Source organism: Equus caballus, chromosome 4, assembly GCF_041296265.1.
Source record: "Equus caballus isolate H_3958 breed thoroughbred chromosome 4, TB-T2T, whole genome shotgun sequence".
NCBI lineage: Eukaryota > Metazoa > Chordata > Mammalia > Perissodactyla > Equidae > Equus > Equus caballus.
The window spans coordinates 65501458-65516367 of record NC_091687.1 but is presented as its reverse complement, the minus strand read 5'-3'; the positions used below and the strand labels follow the sequence as shown (position 1 = coordinate 65516367).

Here is a 14910-nt window from a genome sequence, read left to right as displayed (position 1 = left end):
CAAAGCAAGGAAAACATGAGTCACCAGCCCAAGGGGACCCAAACTTCCGGCCAAGGGCAGTGAACCCAGTCTCTTACTCATCCTTCATAAGTGCATAAGTGGAACACTACTAGATGATGAAATACCTTGCAAACCTTGCTCTTTTCTCTTGAGAATCCGATAAGTATGGCCAAGGTACTCAAAGGCCCATAAAACATCTTCCAGAAAACCTGGGGAAATTCTACAGCAACCCATCCTTTCATGTCCTTCATGGGATCAGATACCCCAGGGGAAAAGCGCACCTCCCAAGACAATCACTAAAAGGAGACGTTGCCGCAACCTCTTGGCGGGAAAGCAGATCCCAGTCCTCTGCCTCATACTTCAGTTGTGAAGGGGTCTCAACCGCACGGACTTGACAATCAGAACGTCACGGTAGGGCAGGACCCTGGTGTTCCACTGGTTGACTTGTTCTCAAAGTGTGGTCTGCCAACCTCAGGGGTCCCCACCCCCTTTTAGGGAGCTCAAAGCTATTTTCATAGTAATAATATGACATGATTTGCCTTTTTTACTGTGTTGACATTCGCGGTGATTGTGCAAAAGCAGTGGTGGGAAAAGCTGCAGGCCTTCAGCACAAATCAAGGCAGTGGCACCAAGCTTTACTAGTACTCAAGTATTTACCAGCACTTGCAATCAAAATAAATAGCGACATGCTAATTTCACTTAAGAACGTCCATGCTGAAGCATAAAAATTATTAATTTCCTGCAGTCTCACCCATGTGGTACACATCTCTTTACTATTCTGTGCGACAAAACTGGAGGCATATATAAGCCCTCTGCTGGATGCGGAGGACGGCTGCTGTCTCAAGGAAAAGCCCTTGAGCAACCACCTGAATTGTGAGCTGACCTTGCTATGTTTTTGATGGAACAACTCTCAAATGAACTATGGTTATTCAGACTCGGGTACTGGGCAGGCATTTTCTTGAAAATAAATTGGGCCTGTCTCTTCAAGGGAAACAAGTGATGTATTGTCATCAGTGATAAAATATAAGTTGTCAGGTAAAAATTAGAATTTGGGGAAACTTGTAGTATCTGCCACAGTGAGCACGGGGGCCTTTCAATACTTAACAACTTTTCTGGTGAGCTGGGTGGTGATATCAACAAATGAGATGTTTTTTAATGTTTTCTTGTTGTATAATGAAATGTCTCAACATTTGGAAGATCTGCATAACTCAGTAAACCAATATTTTCCAAATGACCAAACATCATGTTACTATACCACGTAGTGGGAAAAAAGTCATTCAAAGCACAAGACAGACCGACAGAAATCAATAGAATACGAAAACTTCGTTGGTAGGGTTTCAGATTCCACATTAAGAAACTACAAGTTGTCTAGTTTGGGTGTAGAATTAAAGAATATCCCTAGTTTTCTGAAAAAACTATTAAAATACTTTTCCCTTTTCCAACTGCATGTCTGTGTGAGGCCAAATTTTCTTCATCTACTTCAACCAAACTACCCGAACACAACAGACTGAATCCAGAAACAAATATGAGACTTGAAATATCTTCTACTATGCCAGACATTAAAGAGATCTATAAAAATATAAAACAATGCTACTTATCTCAATATTTTTGTTGATTTAGAAAAAATGGGGTTTTTTGTTTAAAAACATATTATTTGTATTAAATGTAATGGGTTTACTATTGTTAACGATTTAGTAAGTAAATATTATTTAATTTCTCAGTTTTAATTTCTAATATGGTAAATCTCAGTAGACAAAACCCACACAAGCCAAAGTTCTTTGGGCTCCTCAATAATTTTAAGAGTATAAAGAGATCCTGAGACTACAGCTTGAGAACCACTGATGTGGTCTAAACTCTCAACCAAATAGGAACCCCATCTACAATGTCCCCAGCAGATGGGGTACCTGGCTTCCCCCAACACAACTAGTCTAGTCCCTTCCAAAATGGCCTGTTCTACTGCTGAGGTGGCTCTGACACACAGCTCCTCACACCAGCCTCCACCCACTGGTCCCACTGGTGCTCTCTGGAGCTACCAGGCAAGTCTACACCACTCAATCCAACAAACCGCCAGCAGGCATACACCATGCTCTACACAGAAACATGGCAGAGTCTCTGCTCTTGAGCTTACAGCCTAAGTTCAAAACAGCCAATAGGGTTCATCTCGCTCACCACTCCAATCCATCCATTGGCAGTAACTGCCCAAGATGCCCAAGGTGTCTGAAGTCACGTCCAGGCTTGACAGGAAAAAGAGTACCAAGATCAACTAGCAATGTCTGCCACAGGCATGGCGTGGAGTGGCAGGAAGTCGCAGCCACCTATTTGCCACCCTGGGAGTAGACTATTCCTACCTCCATCTTTCATAAAATCTCTTACATTCTGCCCCACCTCCCACAAGCCTTCTCTTCCCAAGATCAAACATTCTCAAATCTTTCCCTTTCCTCCAAACTTTTCACCTTCCTAGTTCCTTTCCTCTAGGCATAGTCCAGTTTACGAATGTTCTGCTTCAAGTACAAGATGCCCAGATGGGACATGATGTCGACGTGTGGTCTGAACCACACAGAGGGGAGCAGACTCTGGTCTCCTTTGATCTGGACACCAAGACCACATGACCATCTCCAAACCATGAAATCCCAGAGCTCGAAGGAGCCTTGGATACCTGGTCTAACAAACGAGACCACAGCCAAGAAGAATAAAGACCTTGTCCGAAAATTTCACAAGATGCAGGCAGAGGCAGGGAGGGGTCCACTTCTTTCTGGCCTAATTGCAAATGAGTTGGAAGAACCATTGCTGGCATCTACAGCTACAGCCCACAGCTAAACACGCAGCATGTGAGAGCAGAGGTGACCAGCCAGGGACACAGACGACCAATGTTTGGTTTGCTCAAGCTTCCCGATCTGACTGATACTACACTTTGAGTTCTAAGTTTGATTTTCTTTTGTTGCTTTACAAGCTCCTTTTATACTCATTCTCTCATTGGGTTTCTTCCCTCCACCTAGTGAGACCCCACTACAGCCCTTCCTTAAGCCACACTATAAAACAATCATGTTAAACTTTTAGAATTTTTTTTAAAGCAAAACAAATCTAGCTATAAGGATTGGGATTCCTTTTTCCCTTTTAACTATCATGTTTTTAAAAATGAAAAAGATGCTCTCTAGACTCGGACGGGGCTCCCCACCCCACTCCTGAATTGCAAAGATAAAGCTGGGTAGATATGTTCTCAGTAGGCAAAGGAATCTAAAACCATGACAACCACCTCATTGACAAAATGGGTAAACTGAGGGCAGGGAAGGAGAGGAGGTGTGCCCACGGTCCCACAGGGGTTGATGGTAGAACTAGGGAGAAAAAGAGGTAGGAGTTCTTCCCATCCCACCACACAGATCCCCTTCCTTCTTTGGCTGTCTCGAAGGGTACCCCCAAATAAACCCAGGCAGCCCTCCAGCCCTGCCCGGTGCTCACTGTCCACTCTCATAACAACGGTGAGAGCAACAACCCCACCTGCGGGGAGCTGGCGATGGGCCCGGCCATCATGCCTCGGACGATCAGGCCAGGTTTCGGCCTGACCTTCTCTCCCATCCTCTTCGTATCCAAGGCAGGCTCCGACGACTGAAGCTTTTCCATCTTCTCCCACGCAGGGCCCACAGCAGGGCTTCCACCTGGAACAGTCTGCATGGGCCTACTCTTGTGTGGGGGCCTTTTGGATGACACGAAGTTACCAAGCATATCCCCATCAAGATCGTCGTGTCTGCGAAAAAGGCTATTTCCATTAAAACAGGTTCCCCACAAGGAATCGCTAGCGACAATAATAAATTCCACACTCAACAGGCCCTCAGAGCAAGCCCATTCACAAATCTGTGGTGATTTCTCACCAGCCAGCGTTTAATCATTAAAGGGAAGGAATAGAAAATACTTTTGCATCAGGGCAAGTCTGGCCTACAAATGGCGACCAGGAAACAAGAAACAAAATCAGAGTTGATGGTCCATGATAGGATCCCTCAAATCCTCAGTATAAAGAGCATCCTTGTTTCTTCCAGACCCCAGTGATTAAGGGAACCGGCAGCCCTTTGATACAGTCCTGAAATGTGTGGAGCCAGTCTTACTGCACGCCACGGAGGCCAGTGGGGAGAGACCTGAAGCAAGCTCGGCGCTCTCCCACTGTTAAGGTTCAGGTAGGTCAGGCATGCCAACGGCTTCTTTTCTTGGGTTGTTTGGCACTAAAAGAGAGAAAAAGAGTAGGAGAGATAGAAAGAGGGTGTGTGCGCGAGAGAGAGAGAATAAGAGAGCAAGAGAGAACAAAAAAAGGGTGAGAGGCAAAGAGTGAGAAAGAATAACAAGGAAGAGACAGAGCAAGGACCCAGGTCAAGAGGAATCTCCCCTGGGAGCACTCAGGGTCCAGCACTCCTCTGACACAGCCTGGGATGCTTCCTACCACTGGACTCTGGCATGAAGGGGCACTGACACCTTCCCTGTGCCAAGCTGCTTACCAAGCACTGGGTCACTCATGAGAAAGCGGTCGTGCGTGCTATGGCTGGGCATGTCAAGCAGAGGAAGGGTCTGGAACCAGCCTGGGGAAATCCAGAAGGACTCCCAGAGAAGGCAGCACCTGAGTCTGGAAGAATGAGGAGGCAAGAGATGACCAGGAAAAGGCCCAGGCACCAGCAAGGAGGCCCTTGAAAGCAGGACACGCCCAGGTGAGCCATGGCAGCTGATCGTGGAAAGGGCTTTGCAAGTTATCCTAAGGAGTTAGGATTTTATTCTGGAAGCTATGGGGAGTTTCTGAAGGCCTTTCAGCAGGGGAGCAGCACGGCCAGAGTTTTTTGGAGGAAAGCTCACACCCTCTTAGGTCAAAGGTGGATTTGAAGAGAAGACCACTAGAGGCCTGGAGCCCAGGGAAGAGCTGGGGGAGTCAGCAAGGGAAGGAAGTGAGGGCGTGAACTAAGGCTGGTGCTATTAGGGCAGAGAGAATGGCAGAGTCTAGCATCATTCAGGACTCACAGATGCAAAAATGATAGACAAGGAGGAGTCAAGGATAACACCCAAGTTTGCAGCTTGGGCTATTGGGTGTGACTGAGGAGCCTCAACTACTGTATTGCTGGTTTTTTATCATTTCAGAAATATTTAATCTCCCAGCCAGGCAGTAAGCACCTTTGAAGGAGGGACCTCCTTGCCTTTCACATTTTGAGCCTTGAATTAATTCTTTTAGTGCTCCCCGTCTTTTGGCAGCTTGACACCCAGACCCTAAGCTTTGCTTACCCTCAGAAAAGGAAATCCTTTTCAACAGAGCTGGAAGAATATCCATTCCCAGGAAGTTAGACTCACTATTAGCTACTGCATGCAGTGTGTTAAGGTTGTAATTTAACCTGTTTTCCAAATAACAGAGGTTCAATCAAGAATGCCAAGTCATTCTCTTCCTGGGAGTTCTAAAAGGCCTTATTTTTCAGATTTCTCCATCTCTATAGTGTTTCATTGCCTTTTAGAATGCTATACTCCTGGTTTTTATGTTTTTTGTGTATTTTTAAAGATTGTCACATAATGGTGGGAACAGTAAGGCAAGGTTTGTTTTTTTTTTAAAGATTGGCACCTGAGCTAACATCTGCTGCCAATCTTCTTTTTTTTCTCCTTCTTCTTCTTCGTCTTCTCCCCAAAGCCCCCCAGTACATAGTTGTATATTCTAGTTGTAGGTCCTTCTGGTTGTGCTATGTGGGACGATGCGTCAGCTTGGCTTGATGAGCAGTGTTAGGTCCATGCCCATGCTCTGAAGCAGTGAAACCCTGAGCCACCAAAGTGGTGTGTGCGAACTTAACCACTCAGCCACAGGGCCAGCCCCAGAAGGATTTTCTTTTTTCTTTTTTTCTTTCTTTCTTTCTTTTTTTTTTTTGGTGAGGAAGATTGGCCCTGAGCTAACATCTGTTGCTAATCCTCCTCCTTTTATTTTCCTCCCCATAGCCCCAGTACACAGTTGTATATCCTAGTTGTAAGTCCTTCTAGTTCTTCTATGTGGGCTGCTGCCACAACATGGCTTGATGAGGGTGTGTAGGTCCACACCCAGAATCCAAACCAGTGAGCCCTGGGCCGCTGAAGCAGAGCATGCAGACTTAACCACTATGCCACTGGGGCAGCCCCTATACTCCTGTTTTTAATAAAATGGAAACAAAGCAAGCTCCTAAACCTTACAAATCATGGAATTTAAATTAAACATTTTGAATCATAAGCACCCTCCACCACAGAGGGGTCCATTCCCATGCCTCTAGAGAAAAATAACAGTGCTCCATGACAGGGATTTTGGAAGCAGAGAATGTGGGAGGCTGAATAATGGTCTCCCAAAGATGTCTGTGTCCCAACCCCTGGAACCTGTGAATATGTCACCTTACACAGCAAAAGAAACTTTGCAGACGTGATTAAGTTAAGGATCTTGAGATGAGGACATTATTCTGGGTTATCTGAGTGGGCCCAATGGAGTCACAAGAGTCCCTGTTAGAGCGAGACAGGAGGATCAGAGTCAGTGGTAGGAGATGTGATGACAGAAGCAGAGGTTGTACTGACGAGCTCTGAAGAGGGAGGAAGCGGCCACGAGCCAAGGGATGCAGGTGACCTCTAGAAGCCGAAAAAAGAAAGGAAACAGATTCTCCTCTCAGAGCCTCTAGAAGGAACCAGCCCTACTGACACCTTACCATTAGCCCAGTGAGACCAATTTTGGACATCTGACCTCTAGAAGTGTAAGATAATAAATTGGTGTTGCTAGAAGACACTGTGATGGTTATATTTTATATGTCAACTTAGCTAAGCTGTGGTGCCCCAATGTTTGGTCAAACACTAGTCTAGATGCTGCCGTGAAGGTATTTTTTTAGATGTGATTAACATCTATAATCAATTGACTTTAAGTAAAGGAAATTACCGTAGAAAATATGGGTGGGCCTCATTCAATCAGTTGAAGGCCTTAAGAGCAAAAACTGAGGTTTCCCAGAGAAGAAGGAATTCTGCCTCAATACGGTAACACAGAAATCTTGCCCTACATATTGCAGGCTTGCCAGCCCCCACAACTGTGTGAGCCAATTCCTTAAAAAAAATAATCTCTTTATTTATATATATAACATTTATACATATATATGTATATATATTAATACATATATACACATACACATATATCCTATTGTTTCCTATTGGTTCTGTTTCTCTGGAGAACTCTGACTGTTACAGCCTCTGAGCTTATAGTACCTTGTTACAGCAGCAATAGGAATCTAATCCACAGTATAAATGGGAAGAGATACCTGGCTTTGCTTGTTTCTGACAACGAAGTTCTCCATCCTGCATCTTCATCTGCAAGGTCATATATATTCACCAGCGTGGTCTCTGAGCATCTCAATGGCAATCTGTTATTTTTCTTTGGAATCGAGAGTGCAGGTATTGCTGTTTCTTGAGTGAAATTGATGGCAGTATTTCCAAAGTGATCCAGAAAGTATCTGGTAATGAGTTCAAGGTTTGTCTTTAGAGGATTTTCCTTTGCCTATCATTGGGGAAAAAAAAATCATTAATTGTACATACAGCTTCAGGGGAAGAGTGGAAAAGACAGCTATTCCGATTCTTTCACAAAAGTTTATCGACTTCTCACTCCTTCATACAGTCTTTCAGCAAACGTTCACTGACTGCCTATTCTATGTCAGGTACTGTGTTAGGTAGTAACACAGAGATGCAGATAAAATCTGTATCTGAAAAGACCTAGGATGCAATGCATGAGTCAGGCGATTCCATGAACATTTGTAATAAAATGTGATATGAATAGAGAGATACCCAAACAAATTTCTTCTTGTTTTTTTTCTCCTAGGAACAACTTTATAAAATGCATATCCTTTCCTTAAAAAACAATTATGCTGTTAGGGATCACTAACTCTACAAGTTTACAAATATTTGGGACCTGAGCATTTTCTTAGTTTGTGCACTCTGCATTTAACACCGGATATGAAAGATTACAGAGACAATGCAGCTGAAGGTTACTGCAGAGAACACAGACAGGCAGTCAGGACTGACTCAGTTTATACCCCAACCTTAAAAAAAAAATAATACAGATAAAATGAAACTTTTCAGTGGTAGGTTTTGGAAATAAATGACACCAGTATTTCCCAACCCTGACTGCACTAAATGTTACCTTTGGTGATTTTTTAAAATACAGATTCCCAGGCTCCATTAAGTATACCCTAGATAAACTCAGATAACGACTGCCTGATAAATCTGTTGAATTTGGTCATAAGCCACGTGGCTGTGGGTCTTGGTCCCAGAGTTCTGCCGCGTAGATCAGGGGAATAGAAAGGGACAAGGACTGGATGCGCCCGAGGGTCCCCTCTGTGCCAGGCCGTCTGTCAAGTGCTTTTCCACTCTGACCACAAACTCACCAAATGCCCGCATCTGCTCACAGTTCCAAAGGGCCTGGGTGTTCCCGGGCAAGTGGAGTGGGGACTGACATGGTCACATGTTAGTCAAAATCAGAGGACAGATTTATCTTATTTTTCTAGTACGGGACCAAAAAACTGTCTTGTCTGAGTCTAAGTGAAATTTACAAGGAAGACAGTTGGGGGGAAGATGTTATATAATTTATTTCCACCTTCTTGTTTTTCCTTTTAATAAAGAGATTTAGGGCCCAGGATTACCTGAATTATACTTTGTGGCTTTTCACATCACTTTGCTCATAATAGAAACAGCCTTTATTTGAATCTAGATACATTTTTCAAAACCTCAATTTCACATAGACATTTTTATCTATCATATACCTAATAGGGAAAAACAAGTTACTGGAATTAACGTTAAATTGCAGGGCTTTCCTAGCATCACGCTAGCTTTGGGCTGAGTGAATGTCAAAATCATTATGCAACAGATAAATTAATAAGGATATTTTTCTGTAAAATATAAGCTCTAATTCATTGTATAACATCTAATAACAACTGCGTAAATCAAATCATCAGGGCACTTATCAAGATCTAAGGAAAATATTTTAAGTATCTTAAGATAACAGTTACCTTAGGGAGACGACATTAGGAAGAAATTTGAAAAAATAGTGAAGAAATAAAAAGAACTTGAATGGCAAAGATACTTATGGGAAATTGGGTAAAGATGCATCTACATAAAAATGCTACAGAACCAGAATGGTTAACTGAATTTCCTGGTTAACTCTCTCACTCTCCACAGAAAAATCTTTCTAAAATGTACACACCATGGGCCTGCCTGGTGGCAGAGTAGTTAAGTTCATGTGCTCCACTTCAATGGCCCCAGGTTGGCCAGCTCTCAGGTGTGAACCTATGCACCACTTATCAAGCCATGCTGTTGCAGGCATCCCACATATAAAGCAGAGGAAGAAGGGCATGGATGTTCGTTCAGGGCCACTCTTCCTCAGCAAAAAAAAAAAAAAAGGGAGGAAGATTGGCAGTGGATGTTAGCTCAGGGCTAATCTTCCTCAAAAAAATAAATAAATAAAATGTACACACCACTCTCCTGCCTTAAAATGCAGCAGATGGAGGTTTTGGAAATATCTGCTGCCTGGGTCAACAGTCCTCTTTCTGAAGGACTTCAGCTAGAGCGTACAGGAGATGGAGGGGCCCCAGTGTCACCCCAGGACCCAGAGGACGAAGGTCATCTATTTGAAGTCTTTACTGAGCCTGTGATAGGCCTTTCCCTGGCTGCCATTTGTGATAAATGCCAAAATACATGATCATTAGGTTCTTTCCAACTCTGACACTATATCCTACCACAAGACACACCTGCGGGAGAGCCCATTCTTACATCAAATTAGAAGATTCTGTCTTTTCAACAGAAAGAGCAATTAAGTCAGAATGGCAGCTTCACTCATTCACATATTCCACAAATACATATTGACTATTTACTGTCATCAGGCAATGTGTTAAGTATGGGGATACAACAGTGAACAAAAGAGGCCATCTCTGGCCCTTGCAGCATCCAAGATGCGAATTAAACAACCACACAAACATTCTACTGTCAGCCTGATGAGCACGACAAAGGATGCCATGAAGGGCGGGGAGGGGGACGGGGGGGCGGTCAGGGAAGCACCCCCACCACCAAGGGGGTGCCGTTCCATTTGCTATCTCAGCTCCAATGCACCCTGGTTAGCTGAACGCGAGCCCCGCTTCTGCCTGAATTAGATGTCACAGTAGACTTAAGAATAAGGTATTACTCAGAACTGAAGAAGGAAAGTCTTGCGCAGGCAGGGGATGGAAAGTTTTAGTATAACTCAAGACTATATCCTTAAGTACAGTCTTACTAAAAATAGCCTCACGGAGGAGGAGGGAGCACAGGGAGTAACCGCTACAGGCTCGGGTTCAAAAGGAGCCTCAGAGCCGCGCACGCGCAAGACGTGGGTGGGACGGCCCCAGAAACCCGACACACGCGCGGGATCTGTCAGCACCCAGCCCGGTCTGATTCTCCAGACCTCCTGCCACCTGTCTCTGATGGCTTGGCAGGCCCCGTGAGTGCTCTGACTTTGCCAAACTCGGTTCCAGAACTTCACGCCACACCTCAAAGCACTTACTTTGTTCTCCTTGTAGAGAAATTCAAGATGCAAAACCTTGCGGAGGTCGTTTCTGCTGTTTATGCTGAGATCAGAGCGCGGGCGTTCCTGATCCATGATCACACACGTCTTCTTTAAGCCCTGAGGGAAGAAATCTGGATCACTATTTACCATTTTAAATCAAAACCTTCCTTTGTCCGACACAGTATAAACAAAGACTGTTGACGTTCTTCGTGGTCATATTCTTATCCTGCCCTCCTGACAAGGATAAGGCAAAGACCAAACACTGACTCAAGGACTTATTTTTATATAACCTTTAGGCTTGACAGCATCTTCACGACTATCACCATGAATCTTACAACGACCCCGTGGGCTGAGCTAAGGAAGGCTGGAGTGGTCAGGCCATTGTATAGATGAGGAAAATGAAATTCAGGTGACTGACTAACCCAAGGCTGACCCAGGAGCCCTGGGTTTGGCCTTAGATTTGGGGCTATACAATATGAAGATTTAAAAATAAACAAAAACAAAAGGCCAATATTCATTCCCCTCTTTTCTCAGATGGGGAGCCAGGGTTGATCTACCCAAGATAACAACACAGTGGAATCACATGGGGGGGGGGGTTCTGACCATCCCAGCCTGTGAGTCCATGATGTCGTGACCCAGGCCCACCAGAAGCAATTGGTAAAGGCTGCTGAACCCCCAGTAAAACCGCTTTCCACCATTCAGCCCTGAACTCCCAGAAGACCCGGCTAAGACACACTCTGGCAATGGGAAGTGCTGGTCCCGATACGAGCCTGGCTTCTTCATTTGAAAAACAACCACAGCTGCTGTGGCCTGCACAGAGAGCTCAGCTGCTGCTAAGGGAGCCCCTGGCTCTTGATGGATCCAGACCCCAGTGCTAGACAGGCCTCAACTTCTCCCCTCGCCTTTGTGTGTGGGCTCTCACTGCTTGGAAAACAAGACAAAACCTGCTGCCTGCCATGAATTGAGGCAAGAGGAATGTGAAACAAGACGTATGAATACAGCCTTGAACTGAAGAGAATAAAAAGGAAGTCTTAGAGATGGGGGAACAGAAAGCAATGGATATATACGTTGGGGAAAAAGTAGGGATGTGCTTGGGTGCATTAGGGAGAGTCACCTGGAAGGAGAGGTGGGACTCAAGAGGTACCTACAATTCATCTGGGCTTAACCATGTCTTCCCCGATCAAAGTGATGTGGAAACCTCTATAATGAGGGTCCCTCTCTGCTGGATAACTCCTTACATTTGTGAACAGTTCAGATCAGCAAGTCTTGGTACATGTAAGAAACTCTCCAGGACTGTAGTGCACGCTGGCATCTGAAAACCACTGGGGTAGTGGATGAGGACGCCCTCGAGAATCAGCCGGTCCTTGGTCCCATCCAGCCCACTTAATCTTCATTCACTCAACAAACCTCCATCATGCACCTACTGTGTGCCAGGCTCTGTTCTAGATGCAGGAGATACAGAAGGAATAAGACCAAACACCGCCCCTCCCCCCCCACCACCGCTACCCTGTCATGGAACTGACATTCTGTTGGGGAAGTCAACCATAGACAAAGGGTTGAACGTACAGTAGGGCGGCTTCTAACATGCCCCACTGGAGACCGATGAAACAGGGAGAGCAGAGATGAAGATGAAGGACTCTATGTTAGACAGTCAGCTACTTATTGAGCATCATCCACATGCTCACTCCTATCTTCTGGTTTCCCCCATCTGTGAAAGGGAACGAACTGCTAATCTACTAGTTCAGCTGCTAGAGGTAGAGGAGTGAACAGATCCAAGTCCTGGCCCTCAGGGAGCTTACATTCTATCAGGGGAAAGCCAACAAGAATATACTATGGGGAAAAAATACAGCAGACTCAGGAGACAGAGAGGTGGGGGGGTGGGAGCAGGGAAGGGGGATTATTTTATAAAAGGTGGTCAGGAAAGGCTTCATGATTCGCTGACATTAGAGCAGAGATGTGAGGGAAGTAAGGAAGCAGGCCATGCAGACACTTGGAGGAAGAGCGTTCTAGGCTAGGAACAGCAAGGGCAAAGGCCCTGTGGCAGTCACAGGAGGCCAGTGCAGCTAGAGCCACGTGACCAGGGGAAAGTGGTAGGAGATGAAGTCAGAGACGTTACCCAGAGCCTGCTAAGGAAAGACCTTGTCGGTTTTTGTGAAATGGGGGCGCTACTGGAGGATCTGAAAAGAGGAGCATCCTGGACTGACTTATATTTGGACAGGATCACCTAGCTGCTAGGTCAGGAACAGATTGTTGAAGGCAGGGGATTAAAGAGAAACCAGTTAGGAGGCTAGCAAACCATTCACATGAAAGATGGCGGTGGCTTGGACTAGGGTGTTTGCAGCAGAAGTGGAAAGAGGGGGCGACATTCTCTATGTGTTCCGACGGTAAAGCCAACAGATTTACAGATGGACTGGGTGTGAGGTGCACAAGAAGAAAAAGAGGCAGGAATGATTCCAGAGGTTTTGGCCCAAGCAACCAGAAGGATGGTGATACTACTTAATGAAGTGGGGAAAACTGTGGGAGGTAGAGGAAATCAGGAATTGAACTCAGGATGTGTTGAGTTGAGACGTTTTTAGATATCCAAGTGGAAATGTAAAACAGGCAGTTGGAAAGGATGTTAGAGTTCAAGGAGAGGTCTTGGCTGGGGAGAGACAATTGGGAATTGTCAGCAGATCGATGGGACTAGAATCCACAAGACTGGGGGCGGTGCCTGGAAAATGAATGGAAAAGAGGAGAGAAGAGGGCCATAGACCGAGTCTTTGAGCCCACCAGCATGCACAGCTCAGGGAAATGAGGGGGACCAGAAAAGAACCTGAGAAGGAGTGACTAGGGAGGTATAGGAGGAAAGCCCAGAGGAGGTGGCCTCCAGAAGCCAAGCAGAATGAGTTTCCAGGAAGAAGGATGTAATTAGCTGTGCCAAACACAATTGTTAGATCATGAAGTATGAGGACTGAAAATTAAAGGTCATTGACAAATGTGACAAAGAGTCTTTTCCAGGGGTTGGTGGGGACAAAAGCCTGATTAAAGTGGGTTTAAGAAAGTATGGAGAAGAATTAGAATCAGAGCATGCATAACTTTTTCATGAGCCTTTGCCATAAAAGGGAGAAGCAAATGGACTAGTAGCTGGAGGGGCTTGCGGGCCAAGACGGGATTCACAGGAGCCCGTATATATGTTGACAGGAAAAATCCAGCAGAGAAGACAAAATGGATAATGCACTAGAGAGAGATGATGATAACTGCAGCCGTGTCCCTGAGCACGCAGGGGGACAGGCACCCAGGGAGGGGTGGCCTTACCCAGGAGCCTAGAGAATTCACCATGAGGACAGGAGGGACGGCGAGGTGAGTGGTTCGGGCCCAGGAAGGTTACGTGTGGTGGTGGGAGCCTGCGGGAGTTTTCTCATGACTGCTTCTACGTTCTCAGTGACATCAGACGGGGAAGGAGCTTTGCGGTTTGAGGAGAGAGAAGGTGTGAAATGGTCATCCACAATCAGGGAGTTAACGGGCTGGAGAGGTCTCACCAGGTGGGCAGGCATCCCTGAGGCATCACAGGGTGAGTGGCCATGAATTCAGGGCGGTCAACATGGTGGTGCGTTTTTCTCCAGCTCCATTCAGCTCTGCGGTGCAGGCACGGAGTGGGCCCAGCCGACTTTTCAACATTGGGGGAGTATGATGAAGGGAGAGAAGGACAAGGGAGTCAAACATGTTGTTGAGGGTGTGATTATAGTGACGGGTAGGTAAGAAGTGGCGGGAGGTCAGGATAGGGCTGAGGGACTGTGAAAAGGTGACAGGGACGATGGAATGGAGATGTGAGTGAGGTTGAAGAATAGTTTATGTGGGCTACTAAGGGAGGTGAGGTGGAAATGAGGACAGTGGGATGCTTGGACCTAAAATTATGGAAAGGGTGCAGTATTGGTAATGATAAGCCTAGGTCAGGACTACGGGAAAGGGTGGTGGAGGTAGGAGAGGGCCCACGGACCTGGGATGCTGGGGTACCAGGAGAGGCCCCTTGGTGGACCCTGACACCACCAAGAAACTGTACGACTCTCCCTGAGGGGAGATCACACTTGGTGAGTTCACGGAGGCCAATGCAGCTGAGTATGAGACAGGGTCAAGGGTGGAGAAGGCAGTAGTGGAAGATGAGGTCCAAGGGGGAGCCGGGAGCCAGGTCACAGAGAGCTTGCAGGCCCTGGAAGGCCTTCCCTTCGAATTTATTCCCACTGGAATAGGAAGCCCATGGAGGGTTTTGAGCTGAGGAGTGACATGATCTGACCTGCTCACCCTAGGCAAGTTTCTTCTCCTCCTCATCTCATAATTGATAGTCTTACGTGCGAAGGCATCATTATACCTGCCTTTCAGGACTGACGTGAGGATCTGGGGAG

General features: G+C 45.9%; 1 protein-coding gene across 4 annotated transcripts in view; it reads right to left on the bottom strand.

Annotated features, from left to right (window-relative positions):
• MINDY4 (MINDY lysine 48 deubiquitinase 4) overlaps nucleotides 1–14910 on the bottom strand; it is a 113789-nt gene that overhangs the window by 96640 nt on the left and 2239 nt on the right. For 2 of the 4 annotated variants that reach the window (XM_014739157.3, XM_070264769.1), the window contains exons 1-4: nucleotides 14050–14198; nucleotides 10529–10648; nucleotides 7266–7501; nucleotides 3496–3742 (exon numbers count right to left, since the gene is read on the bottom strand). In XM_014739157.3, the coding sequence (XP_014594643.2) occupies nucleotides 3496–3742; nucleotides 7266–7501; nucleotides 10529–10648; nucleotides 14050–14064 (618 nt within the window). In that variant the 5' untranslated portion in view covers nucleotides 14065–14198. Of the gene's footprint in view, nucleotides 1–3495; nucleotides 3743–7265; nucleotides 7502–10528; nucleotides 10649–14049; nucleotides 14199–14910 lie in introns of those variants that run through there. The other 2 variants (XM_001500529.5, XM_070264768.1) reach the window with 1 other exon arrangement.